We start from the raw sequence: 17,989 nt of genomic DNA, 5'->3' as shown, positions 1-17,989 counted from the left end.
CCAAACTGCTTCTATTTGGCTTTGGCAGGATGTAATCTGGGACAAGGATAGCTTTGTCCATGTTATACTCAAATTCCGGCAACTTGATCATGCTGCTTTTTTCCTTAGCAGCAATAACAGGAGGCACAGGGCTCTCTATGTCCAGTATAACCCAAAACAGTACTTAACTGCTGATACCAGCTTGATATTTCAAGAGAAGCATTATTCTTGTGCAGGTTTCACTGTTCGATTCAATAAGAATGGGATTCTGGCAGGTCAGTTGAACATCATACTAGCATGATTTCCCTAGAAAAATTTCTATGAAAATAAAATGTACTTAAGAAAAATGCTTAAAAGCAATGGAAATATGGAGAAATTGCTGGCTGTCAAAATGCAAAGTAAACAATAGAAAGCACTTTAAGGATATATGGAGAGATAGATGTGCCTATTATAGACACCTATATTACAATATCAATTTATAGATATCTGAAAAATCTTTATACACATACATATAAAAATTTTACCTGCATAAAGAAGTTTTTGGATGCAGTGGTATTGCTGTGCTATACAAGCCACATACAGAGGGGTTCCCAGGTGAGGAATGTCTTGGTCAACATCGATGCCCCATGATATCAAGGCTTCTAGACATTCACAGTGACCTGCCAATATACACAACATGGAAGAGTTCATTCTTCTTCTGGAGAATGTACCTTCCCTTCCCCTCTTTTCCTGGAGCTCCACAATACACTGCATTCTTTGAACTCGTCTTGCTTCCTTCCCAATGGACCACCCACATGTGGGATACTCAAAGCCTACCTCTGCTGGCTGCCTCGTGCATCGGTGAGGGGAGGCATGATTCTAGCTGGGCTTTAGCACCGTACTCTAACAGAAGTTCAACACAACTGGCACTTCCTCGGGAGCAGGCATTGAATAATGGGGTCACACCATCGATTGTAGTTGCATTCACCTAAAAGAAATTGGAGAAAGCTGAGAACGGGACTACCAAAATCAAATATGATAAGGACTTCATTGGGTATAAAAAAAAAAAAGTTCCTATGCCACTTTTAGAAGAATGAGTCCTTTTTTTTTTTTTTAAACTTAAGACCTAGAATAAGTCAATTGTCCAATGACAAAATGCTTGATCGGAATAGGGGCCATTTACAATTCCTGTTGTTTTCTTTTTTGTTTCTCATCACGCAGGACCCATAAAAAGGGACCAGAGATAGCAGTAATGGTTCCAATAGGCCATGCTATTGAACACTCCCATTGCCCCCAACATATTCCCTTTTCTTTTTTGGATTTAAATATATCGAGATACAAATACAAAGGCTGATCTTATAGTACATTTTTTTCAATAAGCCAATATTGACTGACAGACCAATAGGAATGCAATCATGTCAGTCAGGGAAGGAAAGACCAGACTATGAAAATAGATGACTGCTTCAAATGGAGATCAAAAAGTGGGACAGAGAGGCAGCTGGGTGACTTAGTGGATTGAGAGCATTTACCAGACACTGTGCTAAGTGCTTTACAAATATTATTGCCTAGAGATGGGAGGTCCTAGGTTCAAATCTGGCCTCAGACACTTCCCAGCTGTGTGACCCTGGGCAAGTCACTTAACCCCCTTTCCCTGACCACTCTTCTGCCATGGAACCAAAACACAATATTGATTCCAAGAAGGTAAAGGTTTAAAAAAAAGTGGGATGGTTGGGCAGTGCTAAATTTGTTAAGTGCTGGAGATACAAAATGACACAAAAGACAGTCCCTTCCCCACCAAGAGTTTATTTATGTCTTTCAACTTGTTCTCTTAGAGAGCTGTCTGAGGTCCTGAGGCTGGGCTACTTGTCCAAGTTCATAAAGAGATACAAAGGCAGTGTTGCTGGGAGAGGGGAGGCTGGAGGACGGGGCCACATCAGATTGGGAGTTTTAGTGAAGATTTCATGGAAGGAATAATAACAATAAGAGCAGCTAACATGTAGTGTCTACGATGTTCTAGGCACTGTGCTAATCATTTACAATTATGATCTCATTTGATCTTTATGACAACCCTGGAAGGTAGAGACTAGTATTCTCCTCATTTGCAAGAAGAGGAAACTGAGGCAAACAGCAGTTAAGTGACTCTAGCTAGCGAGTGTCTGAGGCTGGATTGGAACTCAGTTCTTCCTGACTCCAAGCTATCCACTGTACCACTGGTATTGGAGGTGATACTGAATGATAAGCAGGGTTGTGAACAGAAGGTAAGATTGAGGTACTCTAGGGAGAGGAAATGGTATAAGGAAAAGAGCAACAGCAGAAAAAAGCATAGGGAAGTCTAGTTGGAATACAAGAGAGGGTCTACATATAGGAGTAGGGGAAGAAGGCAGGTGAGGAGTCAGAATTTGGAGAGCCTTGAATGTCAAACTTACTCTGGTTCATGAGGCAAATGGGAGCCACTGATTTTAAAGCAGAAAAGAGCTATGATCAGGGCTAAAGTCTGAGAGGAATCAAGCAATAGCTACAGAAGACAACTTAAGAATGGAGGGGCTTCAGGATGTTTTCAAAAAAGATACTTACATTGGCTCCAGCTTCAAGAAGAGTTCTGGCACAAGCGACATGATCTCCCAGGCAGGCTTCATGCAGAGGAGTGACATGGTCGATCGTTACCGTATTTACATTATATCCCTAAATGTGACATAGATAACTTTCAAAGATGAGATGGAAAGGTGTTAGGCAAAGCCACCTATCATCCATAGCAGCTGAGAGGAACAAGGCAATGGAAAACCTGAGACTTCTAAGGTTTCAGTGGAGCAGGAATTAATTTGTCTGAGAGGTAAAGACAGTCTGAGGGAATATTCAAGTTAAGGTGAGGCAGAGCCTTGCAAACAGTAGGTGCTACAGAAATCCTTATGACTCTACCCCCACCAGACTGAGCCATTGGTACTGCTTTGGACCTATCGTGAGGGCACTTTTCATACCAAGGTTTGATATGGCAATAAATCCAAGTCTGATGCTCACTTTTAGAAAAAAACAACAACACAAAACAACCAACTATCATGTGCTCTTTATATTATAGCCTTTGTTTTTTTTTTAAACTGTCTCCAATTTGATGCATCCTTTAAGGATTCTCTGAAAAATAGAAATGTTTAATTCCTTAGAAGGTACCTGAAGAAAGAGAACACTGCCATGCCCTTCAGCTGTAAATGTATATTGTCTTCACATGTAATAAAATATAATCTTAATAGAATGTGATGTTTTTCAAAATGATGTGTTTGGTGATCTTTGTTTGGGATTCTGTAACTTCCTTCTTTCGGGTATGGGGCCCCCTGGAAACTCCAAGTCACTAGAAGGATTCCAGACTAGAAAGAGCAATAAGGAATTCTTTGTTTCCTGACTGTAGTGGGACACAGGAAAACCAGAAATTCTAGGGGACACCTCAAGGACTCCTCTGAGCTTCTGACTTCAGGAATGGGGTGAGGCCAGGAGCAAACCATCCCTGATAAAGGGGCAAAGATGGCATGCATGTTCCATACTTTTGAGATCTGCATATCTCACTGATAGACAGCATTCCTAACCTCAGGCACCCCCCCTTCTCCCCAGTTTTCTGTTCTTGTATGCCACATGTCACCAGCTTTGCCTGTAAAACTATGTAAACTAGAGTCTCCTATCCTTGGTCAAAGAAACTCCATCTTGCCTCTCAACCATTTGATTTTCCCACCTAATAAATCTCTTTATTTTCTAAAGGTTTGTTGGGGCTTGGTAATTCTTTAGGCAGCAACTCCCCATGAAATCAGGAAACTGCTGTCACATAATATTCCCTCCCTCCTTCCCTCTCTCCTTCCTTCCTTTCTTTCCTTCCCTTCCTTCCTTCCTTCCTTCCTTCCTTCCTTCCTTCCTTCCTTCCTTCCTTCCTTCCTTCCTTCCTTCCTTCCTTCCTTCCTTCCTTCCTTCCTTCCCCACCCCACAGTGAGTGAGGAAAGATGAGGAGAGAATGCATTTTAGTGGTTCTTTCTTGCTTTGCTGGGATTTATAAAATATAATAATGGTGCTCCAGGCAATTTAGGCTGAGGAAAAACGTCAGTCCTGTAGTCCATTCCTTTGTTAATTACAATAGAAGCAAAATAACTTTTGCATTCTTCAGCCCTAACAATCTGTGATCTTCATTCAAAATAATTGTAGACTTGGTGGGTTGCTTTGATGAAATCTCTGCTCTTAGACTGCCTAAAGCAACTATCAAAATCTATTCTAGGTTTACTTTGTGATGCATCATGTAACCAATTTATAGTCATAGGACCAAGTACAAGGGACTCTTAGGATTATGGAATTAAGAGTAGGAAGGGATTTTCAAGCCAATCTGTTTCAATCCCGACATTTTAAAGATGAAGAAACAGCCCAGGAAGGGAAGCTGCTTGCCTAAAGTCACATAGCTAGTTAATAGTCAAGGTAAAACAGAAGCCAGTTCTTTGATTCACTCCTTTTTTTTATACCTTTACTTTCTGTCTTAGTAACAGCAATAAGACAGAAGGGCAAGAGCTAGGCAAGTGACTTGCCAATGGTCAAGCAGCTAGGCCAGATTCTTGACTCACTCAAGATAATCCTCTTTCTACTACTGTACCACAGTTTTCTCAGAACTTTACTGAAGATCTCAGACAGGGTCTACTGATGGAGGATTTAATTCTTCTGCACACGGGCCCTAATATTAAATGAAACAGGAAAAAGCCTTACTCGGGTAGGCTATCATAAATACCCTAATAGCATCAAAATCCAAAAGCCTTTTTCCTAGCTGTCTTGTGACTCATGCTCTCTTTGCTCTTCTCTCTGCTGTTTTCTAGCCTATCTCCAGTTGTATGAGACACTACTCTAGGATCAGTCATTCTCAGAATGGAAGAGGACAGATTCAAAATGGTGGAAGAATCAGAACTGGAAGGAACTTTAGAGTCTTCTTCATTTTACAGATCAAAAAAGTGAGGGGCAGCTGGGTAGCTCAGTGGATTGAGAGTCAGGCCTAGAGACGGGAGGTCCTAGGTTCAAATCTGGCCTCAGACACTTCCCAGCTGTGTGACTCTGGGCAAGTCACTTGACCCCCACTGCCCACCCTTACCACTCTTCCTTCCACCTATGAGCCAATACACAGAAGTTAAGGGTTTTAAAAAAAAGTGAGTCCCAGAGGTTAAATGGCTTGCTCACAATCTCACAGGTAACAAGGAAGAGGAGTTGAGATTTGAACCCCAGTCCTCTAATCCTAAATTCAGTTTTAGTTTTTAGGGGATCCCCCCCCACTGCATTATGCAGCCTCTTTCTCACTGGCATATGGCAAGGCTATATTTAAAATTATCGACTGATTTTGGGGTAAGAATACAAGTTTACCAATTACATTAGGTTTATCAGTTAAGTATCATAACCAAAAAAGTGACTTTAATTTTTCCTTGGCTCTCTTGTGAGCAAGCATGACCCAAGCTGGGCCATCCAGCTCAATATATAGATTTTTTTGGAGTTCATTATTCGGTCTTTACCTTGAACATCCCAAGACATCTTTAACTGGTGACAGCTAATTAAGGTAGGGCATCAGCTTTCCACCCATCCCTATCACCATAGGTGGGTGGACAATTCACCTATAGAGGAAAGGAACTCTTCTCTCCTATTTATTAATCAAATTCTGTTGAAAAAGGAAGACATTCTTTGGGATTCCCAAAGACAAAGAAAATGCCAGAAGCAGCAGACTGGATGGTATCTCTACCCAGATCCCAGAATACGCAGTAATTCTCAAGAGTAATATAAGCATTAATACAGCATATGAAAAATCAATTCTCATAGCAATCTGGATTTAGGATTCCTCAAACTTCTATCAAACATTACAAGATTTCCTGGGAGGCCTTATGAAGAGTGGTTCCAAAAACTGCCATATACTATAATCTCAGATTTCAATGTCTTTTGGACATCTGCTAAGGAAAATCTTTAGAAGGCTGGCTCTTCTTCAAAGAACTTTGTGACCCTTTGTAGGAAATTATTCTTTTGAATCTCCTGACCTTTTATGGGTTCCTTTCTCTATTATATGTAGCAAAATTTCCATAAGGTTTTTCCATGTTTGGAGATTTTAAGAACTTTAGGAATCACCTAGGCCGTTTCTATCATTTTATGGATGGAAATGATGATGCAGAGGGTTAATGGCTCATATAAGGTTATGCTTCTGATTAGTGCCTGAGCCAGGACTAGAAAGAACCCAGATTTGTATTTTTCCACTATTTTACTTGGCCTCCTCAGTGTCAGAAAAAAGAAATTACTGAGTATCAGGATGGCACAATGGGAAGAGAACTGGACTAGAAAGTCAGGCAACCTGGATTCAGATAATCTTAATAGTCATCAATCAATAAATCAATCCACATTCATTATACATCTACTATGTGCTGTGCTAATTGCTGTGGATACAAAAAAGAGATAAAAAGATGCTGCCCTCACAAGGAGCTTACAATCTAATTGAGGAACTTGCTATTCTGCTCCCCTCTGACCATTAGAGGCAATGATTCTGACTGTTCCAAACAGCCCAGTATTGCGAATACTCAATAAGGTACTTCATGAATGGAAATAGGGAAGTTTTAAAGATTCATGTCATTTCTTACCTGTGATAGTAAAGTCTTCAGAGCAAGAAGACGGCCTTGACTTGCTGCTTCATGAAGTGGTGATCGATCTGCCCAAGAACCTACCAAAAACCACCAACAAACCAAAACCCATAAGTAAAATTAATTCCTGCTATCCCTGTATTATTACCAATGAAGAGTAGATTCAATTGTCAATGAAATGCCCAAATAACTTTGCTTGTCCTGGGACCTCCTGGGATTAAGAGTATTCCAGGTCTGCTATATCTTTCTGGGTGTATTCCCAAACTCTGCCAGGATCAGACCTGTCCTGCTAGGGCTACCCCAGAGAGAAGTCAGAGGACCACAGCAACAACATCTGAACATTCAACCCAGTGCATTCACTTTACTGAAGAATTTCTCAGTTATTAAGTTTTAATCATTTACACAAAAGAAAGGCACTTCCTTACAACAATTACAACAGTTAAAAAAAAAGAAAAGTAGATCAGTGGAACAGACTGAATAAAGAAAAATCAGAAACAATGAAACTCAATAAACCAGTGTTCAATAACCTTAAAATACAGATTGCCAAAGTGAAAAAAAATCACCATTTGATAAGAACTTCTGGGAAAACTGGAAATCAGTCTGCCTGAAATTAGCTGTTAGAACAACATTTTACAACATTTTCTACAATAAATTCAAATTAATATATGAACAAAATATTAAAGATCATATATAATAATGAAAAGAAGCAGAACATATATTTTTTCACAGCTGGATGTAAGGGGCAAATTTTTATCCAAACAAGGGATTGAGGCAATTACAAAATATAAAACAGACAATTTAAATTACACAACCGAAAAATTCCTTTTGCAAGAACAAAGTTAATGCAGCTACAATAAGAAGGGAAGTCAAATGGGGGAAAAAACCTTTGTATTAAATGTCTCTGAAAGGATCTGATATCTCAGATATATAGACAACAAACAGAAATATATTAAGACCAAAAATCATTCACAGAAAATTTGTCAAAGGATAAAAACAAATATTTCTCAAAACAGAACTGCAAATTATTATTATTTAAAAAAACCTTACCTGTCTTAGAATAAGTATCAGTTCCAAGGCAGTAAAGGCTAGTCAGTAGAGTATAAGTGACTTGCTCAGGGTGTCATACATAGCTAGAAAGTGCCCGAGGCCATATTTGAACCCAGGACCTCCCAGCTCTAGGATTGGCTCTCTATCCGAGTCACTTAGCTGCCCCAGAACTGCAGATTATTAACAATACTATGAAAGACTATTCCAAAGCATTAATGATTTTAAAAAAGCAAGTCAAAACAATCTTTTAAGTTTTACCTTACGGTTTTACCCAACACCTAGCAAATTGGCAGATGACAAAAGATGGTAATAATCAATGCTGGTAGGGATGGAGGCAGACAGGTACACTACTACTCTGTTCACTGATCCAACCATTCTGGGTAGCAAATAGTAATCATGTGAGGGAAGGGACCCCAAAATTCTAGGACCCCAAAATTCAACTGCCAGATATATACCCCAAGGAGATCAATGACAAAAACAAAGTCCCCTAAACACCAAAATACTTAAGAGATGCACTTTTGTTGGTAGCAAATTAGATGCCCACGGTAGGTAGACACAGACAAGAGTTGCACAAGATGAAGAAAATGAAGTGTCCTCTACAACGGTGGAGACAAAGGACCCATATCAATGATAGGATGAGCACATTGAAATTAAGCTTGAATGATGTCACCGTTTTATAGCATGATGTTGCCAGAGTTTCCTTTTAGCTCCAGAAAGAGAATGTCCCATTATGGAATTTCTGACTGGTTCAGACATTGTTTAAGCAGAAAATCACTGCTTCTGAGCCATCGAAGACCCACAAAAAGGGCTTTAGAAAGCACAGGTCTTAGGAGAACCAGAAATTTATAGTTGGAAGGGACATTAGAGTCCATTTAGCCCAACACTTTCATTTTACAGATAAGGAGAAATGGAGTTTGAAGGGTCACACAGCTGTAGTAGCAGCATGTCCCCCTCAAATTGCCCTTTTATGCCTCTAAAAAGGTTGAATAGGCATCTGTACCCACTTGTTAATTTGGTATGTGGCCCTCATATAGCAAGATTACAAGAAGAAGTGAAATTCTCTCCAGTCTCTACCACAAACCCTTTAAGAAAAGGAATTCTTAACTTGGGATCCACAGACCCATGGATCAATTTCTGGAGGGAACCATGAACTTGGGTTGGGTTGGAAAAAAATTCACATCTTTATTTTCATTAATTTTGTACTTCCTGCCTTTATTTAAAAACATTCAGAGAAGGGTCCATAGGCTTCAACACATTGTTAAAAAGTTTGTGATAAGAAAGAAGTCAAGGATCCCGGTTTTGAAAAGTTTCCTCCTAACAGACTTAATCTTAAGTTCTCCAACCTACTGTGGGAAACTCAGGCTCAGGGACAGATACCTAATATGCATTTTTTGCTTTTATTTTTGTTTTTACTGTATGCTATCTGAACATTAAAAAACCACATCCTACATTGGGCTAATGCTCTGCCAAGGGTCCAAGGGAACCAGATGAATCACCAGAACTGAACTTTTCCATACAAAAAGTGATATTTTACTTTATACTCACTTCATGGGTTGATTCTTAACCAACTGCTTCCCACTACTTCTCCTTTATTGCGCAGTTGCTTTATTTCAATAACAACTGCTTAAGTAGCAGCAGCAGCTGTAGGGTAGAGCTTGGGCAAAACTCAAGCTGACACCTATTTGGGGGAAGATTTTTATTTTTATCATTAAAAGGTCATTTTACACCAGGTAGTAAGAGGAAGGATGCCAGCAGCTGGTTGCCTTCTCCACTGGGACCCCAGTGGATGACTGGCTGATCTTGTTGTTACTACGTCTTGAGTAACAATAGATTTTGGCAATGTTTACCCACTTGAATTACTTCCAAGAGTGTTATTAAAATTCATGGTGTTGGTGGTAGGGAGGAGGGAAATGTTCCCATCAGTTCTTTCCCTAAGGAAAACTTGGGATCTTTTGGGCACTGATAATTGGTTCTTTAGGGGATGATCTGGCAATGGGGAAATTGAAGCAAATTTTGGGGAGTTTCTTTTTGTTTTCCAAATACCAGATCAGAAGCAATAGACTGAGTAATCTTGAGCCTTCCTCCAGTCTTGGATAATGGATAAAGTAATGGACGACTTAGGAGTCAGGAAAGCCTGGGTTCAAATCCCATTTGAAATATTATAATTGTTTGACCTTGAACAAATCACTTAACTTCAGTTTCTATATTTTCCAAATGAAGGGGGCTGGCTAGGATGAACTCTAGGGCCTCTTCCTATTCTAAATTTTTGATCATGTAGAAATTAGTTATTTCCCTTTAGCTTAAAGAAATTAAGGCAACTTTCAAAAACCCCCTAATTCTGGCATGAATCCTCTCCATCAAAACTCCTTAGACTTCTGTGGAACTGAGCTACTACTGGAGAGCAATTTTTGTAATCATTTCAAAGCCTGATGAGTTCACCAACAGGTTAGGGGCAAAGTATATTGCAATCTGTTTGCTGTCTTTTTGAATAGTCTCAGATTCGGACATGGCTTTTCTTGCCTTTCATATTTTCTCCAGGGTTTTTTTTTTCTTTTAAAAAATAAAGTTTTATTTTCCCACATAGTTCTAAAAGTTTTATAGCTACATGACATTTTACAAACTAATTTGGCTACATGTACTTTGGGGTTTTAAATATAGTAATGAAGCCAGAAATGCTTCTCTCCAAGGAATCTGGAATTATAGAAAATTCCTGAGATAAAGGATGACTCAGGGAAATTTAAAAGCAAAACAGAAATGTAAGCCTATTTTCCTGATGAAAAATTATTTTTTTCACGAATGAATGAACTTTCAATTAAATTAAAAAATGAAATGAAAAAATTTCACATGAAATAAATATTTTTACACTTAAATGATTTTATAGGTAACGTTTTAAATATGAAAATATCACTAGCCAGGCATATAAGTGCCTAATGAATGTTAATGGATTGATATAGGCCTAACAGGTAGGAGACAAAGAGAAATGGAAGGCAGTTTGTGCTGGATGGGTCAAACCATAACTTTCCATTGCCTAAAAAAGCAGTACTTCTCAGACCAGCACCATTCCTTGCTTCTAGCCTGATCCCTCATAGCCATCATTGAGGAGAGTAACTCTGGTGCCATTTTGAACTGGTAACCACTTCTGTGGGTACTCTACTTCTCTCTCTTCTCAGCTGCCAATCTATGGAAAACCTAGAGAGAAAAATTCTTGCCACTGAACTCTTTCTGGTGCTGTCAAACAGTCCAACATTGGAAGGCTTTATCAAGGCAGATGACATCAAGGAAGATGCATTTGCCATTTTCCTTGCTGCTTTAGCCGAAGAACCACAGGGCCTTTTTATCTGACTTGCAACTAAAGCCTCTCCATATGGGTTATCTCCCATCATTAGAATGTGAGCTTCTTGAGAGCAAGGACTTCCTGACTTTTCTTTAGATTTCTAGCACTTAATACAGAGATTTTGCACATACTAAATATTTAATAAAACTTTTTCCATTCCTTCCTTCCCAAAAGAACGACTACTTACAACCTACAGAACAGCAAGATTCCATGGAACAGAGTTTGGGAAATGCTAGTGTAAAGGAAAGACTTTGAGGTCATCAGGGTACATGTCTGTTTCCTAGGTGATAGAGGTTTATCACCACCCAGTTCAAAAGCAAGAGATTTATTTTATTTTATCTTTTTTTTTTTCCTTTGTACTCCCCCCCTACACCTTAGACAACTGTCTTGAGGAGGGGGAAAGCACTCTATGAAATAATGGTGAGCTGTGAGTTGCTGTTCTTTGAGATCCTAGGCCACTTGGATGAACAGAATGAATGAGTTTGGTTATTTCCTAGATACAAATGGAAATAAAAATCGAGAGACAGGCAGTTCAGTAATTGTACTGAATTCCTGTGGGTTTCTCTTGGCACCGTTTCTTATTTCACTTCCTCTTTAATAAAACCCTATATTTCAAATTGTAGTTTTCAGGAGGGGCAGTAATAACGTGTTTTGTGTCAGCACAGGGATTGAGATTTATACAGGAAACTGGAAATGTGGAGAGTAATGGCCCCTAAGACACATCCAGGGGCGTGCTGCTGCTGGTTAGTACGAGCTGGGGATAACAGCTGATTGTGAAATTTGACATCCTGAGCATTTACAGCTCAGAAATGAGCAAATGCAACAAATCGGGGCTTGATCTATTTTTTAATTGTCTCTAGACTTAAGAAAGCGATGGGAGAAAATATTAATAATGAAAATAAAACTTGAAAGTATGTCGTCTGTACCAGTATATAGTACCCTGGTATACAGCTCATACCTATAGAGTCATTGATCTTTTCAAATAGTCTAATAATACTAGAATTATCTAACTCATCTGTCTTAAAGGATAATTTAGGTCAGGATAATGTAAAGCAAATTCTAGCTATCTGAAGTCATTTAACTCAGTCATTTCAATGTCAGATTAAGTTCTTAATTAGCTGGTCAATAAGCATTTATTATTAACCACCAACTATGTCCTAGGCACTGTGTTAAGTGTTGATCAACATTCGAGAAAGGGGCTTTCTCCATCCTTGAAATCACACATTAAAAAACAAACAGGGGGCAGCTGGGTAGTTCAGTGGATTGAGAGCCAAGCCTAGAGATGGGAGGTCCTAGGTTCAAATCTGGCCTCAGACACTTCCCAGCTGTGTGACCCTGGGCAAGTCACTTGACCCCCATTGCCCACCCTTACCACTCTCTTCCACCTAGGAGCCAATACACAGAAGTTAAGGGTTAAAAACAAAACAAAAAAACAAACAAAAAAATACCTTTAAGTAGCTGCCTTTTTAAGTCATCACTATTTTAGAACAAAAACTTTTAACAAAATGGAATAAAGCAAAAAAAAAGTTCCTCATTAACCATTAATTAGCTAAGGAATGGAATTAATGATAAATCATCTAGTTGGAGTGTTCCGGTTAATCAAGAGTTACCATTACTAGTTTTTGTGGGTACAGTAGTTCCTTTTCATGTAACCCCCGCACCCTAATCATGTAGTAAATGTTTTAAAAATCAGTAAATATTTGATGAGGGACTGCTAGATGGCTCGGGATAGAGTGCTGGGCCTGGAGTCAGAAAGACTTCTTTTCCTGAGTCCAAATATAGCCCCTGAAACACTCAATAAGTCTGTGACCCTGGGCAAGTCACTTCACCCTGTTTTTCTCAGATTCTTCTTCTGTAAAATGAGGTGGAGAGGGAAATGGCAAACCATTCTAGTATCTTTGTCAAGAAAAACCCAAATGAGGTCATGAAGAGTTGATGTGACTAAAATGACTGAACAATAAAAATATTACATTAATGATAGGATTTTTAAAAAATTCACAAGGCAGCTATACAACAAACATTGTTAAAAAAGAAAATTATGGTCTCAGTATTAGGCTGATATAACCACTGATATTTCCCATTTTGAGAGCTGCTGTGGTTAATTTCTAGTCTTTATAGGAATGTTTTTCTGAAAAGTAATTTGGCAAACAATGTAAAAATGATTCATAAGCATTTGGATCTTATTTCCTATGGACAGTGTATACAATTTGACTGCAATGAGAAAATTTCAAATAGTACATTATCCTTTATCTTTTTTTAGGGTGTTTCTTCCATTAAAAAAATGAAAGCACAGAATGGGTCACATCAGTTTTCATTTTTTAAAAAAAGCCTGTTAAAAATTAAATTATAGCCTCAGACACTTCCCAGCTCTGTGACCCTGGGCAAGTCACTTAACCCCTATTTCCTAGCCCTTAGTGTTCTTCTGCCTTAGAACCAATATGTAATATTGGTTGTAAGAGAGAAGGTAAGGGTTTAAAAAATTAAATTACAGGACATCATACTGTAAAAATAAGTTGAATCTTCAATTCTGAATCTTTTGGCAAAATGGAGATGAAGACACTGACCCTTTGTTATTAGGTGGCAAGCTCCATTTATCTTGATCAGAGAGCAATAAAAAAAGAGCAACATATTGAGGCTAAATCTCTGGAAATTTGTTTGACATGACATTTGAGCACTGAAAAAAGTTAATTTGCCCAGGACTGCATGATTAGCATGTGTCTGAGGTGGGCCTTGAAGGCAGAGCTTGCCAGCCAATGAATGGCCAATGAATGGCCATCATTAGTCCATCTTGCCTCTGTTGAATCACTGCAAAATCACTAAGTCCGATTTGCCCAATATGCATTGAGTACTTGCTATGTAAAAGACCGTGCTAATAAGTAATAGAATAATTAATTCCTTTCTATGAAAAACTCACATTTTAATCAGGGCATTTGTTAGAGTGAGGGTTTCTTCCATTGTCAAGACTGAATAAATTTAATTATCTCTAAACTAGAGCTAAAGAATAAATAATGTTCAGTATTATTCTAGACCATCCATATAATGTGTTCTTCCATTGTCCTACTCAGCATGGCAGCTAACCAGCTACAGCCCTGGAAAAAAAGAATGAGGAGGGAGAAGTAGTGAGAGAAATTTCCCCAAATATTCCTTCAGGGACTATTCTGAAGATCTGAAAGACAGTAGGTCTAGCCATGGTATTTGTAGAGAAGACATTCCTGACATTCATCTCTGCCAGCCCTCAGCTCTTGTTTTTGTTGTCAGTCAAAAAGATTGGGTTTGACTTCTCCCCATTATCAGAGATGTCTGCAGGCGTAAGATAAGAAATTGAAAGGGGGGAGTGGGAGACTTAGAGAACAATTATTAAAAGGGACACAAGAAAGTGTCTGAATTCACTCTTTAAACCACCCCCCAATTTTTTTACATGTCGTCTGCCTCACAACTTTGTTTGAATTCTTTCTCTCCAAAACTCGGGGTAGCACTGCCCTCTGGGTCCCTGAGATGAGCGCTGGCGTTCCATCTGTGAACACTGCTCTACAGTGCCAGGGATGGAGAGGGAACTGGATGTGGTAATAACAACGATAACAACATCATACTGGACTCAACGGGCAGGCGAACGCCTCTGAGTAAATCTGAAATGACAGTTTACAAAGACTCCTGCAGAATGGGCACACCTGCCGGACCTGGGAGCTGAGTCACGCTGGTGCCAGGCGGCAAAGCCCATGATTCTGGGGCTCTCCAGGCACTCTAGAGGCGGCTAGATAGGGCAATGGATGGATAAGAAGATGGAAGGAACAGAAGTCAGGAAGATGCGGGTTCAAATCTGTCTTCAGACATTTACTCGTCTGAGTAAATCACTTAACCTAAAACAGGGATGATAATAATAAATAGCAGGGTTGTTGTGGGGATCAGATGAGATAATGTCCTTGTTCTCCTCTTCCCTACTACTACTTCCTTATAGTCTCAAAGATCGATGGTACATTCCTAAGAACACTGCTAGGAGAGGGATCTTAAAAACACGAATAACAAAACAGTATTTATTGACCACCCAAAGTATTTTCAGCACTCATCAAATTATATAAAGTCAATAAGTGATTTTTAAATCTATTTAAGCTAATGATTGGCAGCTATTAATCACCATGTGATAGCATACCACAGAGGACAAAGCTATGTAAATCTAATAGATTAATACATTCTAGTGTATACATTATATGTATTTGTACACACATGCACGCACACACACACACACTCTAAATCACTATGGGGGAAGCTGGCCATTTTTCTTCTATTTGTTTTCGGTTCTACTTGCTGCACTCTAAATATCTCTTCCCTCATAAGTACTTCCCTGACACCCATGAGGAAAAAAAAAATGCCTGTCATTATTTTGGTAACATGTGAAAATCAAATGATGCGCCATTCCATTCCAAGTTCTATTTTGTACCTTGGCCCTCTCTTCTCCCCTCCAAGAATTCCCAAACAGAGCAGCTAGTGGTTTCTGTTCAACCTTGTACAGCAACAAATCTGTAATTACTTTCAATTGTAATAGGTTTCAAGCTATGGCCACGTGCCACTTTTTCCAGGACCACACATCAGATGCACTTGTAAACCTGTAAAATATCGAACGGTTTCAAAATTCCATTATCCCTTAAGTCAGGGGAGGATTACCAGATCCTGCTCCCCAAAAATAATATTAAAGATTCCAAAAGGAACAATCCCCCCTCGCACCCAACCCCCAAACTTAACTTGGTAACAGGAAACTTTAAATTTTATCCATTTAGGATAAATGACTCAAAATGGAGTAATTTTAACAAATAACGGCTGTTTTCAAAATGCTAATCGAGCCCCTACTGTTCTGGTCTCTCTTGAAAACTACATAGGAGGTAATTCTGACTATATTTAGAAACAACACTGGTTCCAGGCCATCTGGTATATAATTTACAGGGAACAGCACTCTGTACTGTTCTGTAAACATTACCTTTCGAGAATAAAAACATCCACAAGAATAGAAATCATTTTTACCAGGGTACAGGCCATACCTAAATCTCCATCTCCCCACGGCACTTCAAGCCAGCCACTATTTAGGTAAAGACGACTCATATCTCTCTATGAAAATAAAAAAAAAATCCCATCGTTTGCTCGCTCGGTTCCGTCATCCTGTTAAGGAGACAGGAGCTCAATTTCATATGACCTTTCACTTCACAAACTATTGGTTGGAAAGAAAAAAAAAAAAGCAACCCTCTGAATGAATATACTACATTTGAAAAAATACTGATCATCTTTTTTTTCTTAGTTATAAATTATTCTTACTGATTATTAGTTTTTTTTGAGTAGCTCTACGTCCTCAGCCCCTCTGAAAACTACTCTTTTTATAAAGTGTTAGATGTTACACACCAACTTAGTTTCTCTCACAGAAACAGGATAGAGAAAAATCTGGGGGGTCACCCAGAGAAGGCAATCATTCCTTATGCAGACCAGAATCTGTCACAACCACTTGGCTTCACTTTTCCCACAAGAAAAAGGCTACTACTTATCTCAGGGAGGGCTTTAGAGGGACTTGTGTATCTAGCTAGAGGATAGAAGGCCATTTATCAGGCATGTATATGGCAGCTAGGTGAGGGAGTAGAAATGTTGAGATTGGAGTCAGGAAGACCTGAAAGTTCAGATCTTCTCACAGATAAAATTAGGAAAATCAATTAATTTTTCACAGTCTCCATTTTTTCACTTGTAAAAATGGAGATAATAGCTGTGAAGATCAAATAAGACATTTATGTATTCATGCATGTACACACACACGAATACATAAATACTATAAATACTTAAAGTACCATATAAGAGTTGCTCTTATGCTGTGGTAAAGATTCCTTCCTGGGTAGGAGATGGACTTGCTGCCACCCAGGTCCCTCCCGACTGTAGAATTCTGTGCTTCTGAGATAGATGTGAAAGAATGACTCTCGAAACCAAGATTTCAATCATTGTCGCATTCCCACAGAGCTGTGATGTTCCTCAGTCTGGATTAGTTGGCCTAATTGGGTTAGACATGGTGCTAATGAGCGTGCCCTTGGGTGACAGGCTGGTCCCTACTTGGTGCAGATGACTGGCTTCTTTCCAGGGATCTGCTCTGCCCTTACCACTGAGACCATCTTGTAAATGCAGCTCAGGGGAACAAATGGGGGATTCACCATGGATCCATCATAACCATCCGAAAAAGCAATTCTCAAAACTAACATTTTACAGATCCCAGAATATGCCCTATAAAACAAAAATATTTCTGTGTGTATGTGTGTGTGTGTGTGTGTAAATATATATACATATACATAATATAGCATTTTCTACCTTATATTATCTATGGGGAAAAACACTACCGTCAGAGGATCTGGGGTCAAATCCAGCTTCTGACACTTTAAGGGAAATAACTGCTTTATGAGACTCATCAGTTACCTCATCTGAAAATTTGGGGTGGGACTGGATGGCCTCTGAGGTCCCAGCCAGCTCCATAGATATCATACTTTGATCTTTCATTGTGGCCTGTAAGTGACTGGGGAACTGTGGGTTTTAAAACTGATATCCCAAAATACTAAGTATTATATTTTATAAAGTTTACTAATAATAATTAAAGTAAAACAGCTATCTAACCCAGCCCACTCATGAGAGAGAAAGAGGGAGGAGATTACAGGACTATATAAACAAATAATGTAAAGACACATGTAAACGAAGGGAAAAGACTCATAACAACAAGAGTTGAGCTCTGGCAAATATTTTGGACAGACTTTGATGATGGGTCCCAAGAAGGGGCAATATGGCGACCAAGGGCCTGCCTCAGTAATTTCTCAGATGCTCATCGCTATTATGTGGATAGTATTTGCTCCCCAGGACTCTCTTACCCAGCATCCCATTTGCATTCTCACTCTAAGTGTGAGCATTGTGTGCATAGGTAGGATAAAGATTTGGTGTGACTCCTTTCTCTCTCTCTCTCTCTCTCTCTCTCTCTCTCTCTCTCTCTCTCTCTCTCTCTCTCTCTCTCTCTCTCTCTCTCTCTCTCTCT

At 39.1% G+C, this 17,989-nt stretch overlaps 1 protein-coding gene across 3 annotated transcripts in view; it reads right to left on the bottom strand.

Moving 5' to 3' along the window:
- Positions 1–17,989, bottom strand: part of ASB5 (ankyrin repeat and SOCS box containing 5) — a 77,797-nt gene that overhangs the window by 12,103 nt on the left and 47,705 nt on the right. For 2 of the 3 annotated variants that reach the window (XM_044681531.1, XM_044681532.1), the window contains 4 exons: positions 6,573–6,652; positions 2,533–2,640; positions 796–946; positions 504–638 (listed from right to left, as the gene is read on the bottom strand). In XM_044681531.1, the coding sequence (XP_044537466.1) occupies positions 504–638; positions 796–946; positions 2,533–2,640; positions 6,573–6,652 (474 nt within the window). Of the gene's footprint in view, positions 1–503; positions 639–795; positions 947–2,532; positions 2,641–5,946; positions 5,948–6,572; positions 6,653–17,989 lie in introns of all 3 variants that reach the window. The other variant, XM_044681533.1, reaches the window with a different exon arrangement.

The sequence above is a fragment of the Gracilinanus agilis genome, chromosome 6 (assembly GCF_016433145.1).
Source record: "Gracilinanus agilis isolate LMUSP501 chromosome 6, AgileGrace, whole genome shotgun sequence".
Taxonomy (NCBI): Eukaryota; Metazoa; Chordata; class Mammalia; order Didelphimorphia; family Didelphidae; genus Gracilinanus; species Gracilinanus agilis.
This window is presented reverse-complemented; position numbering and strand designations above follow the sequence as displayed.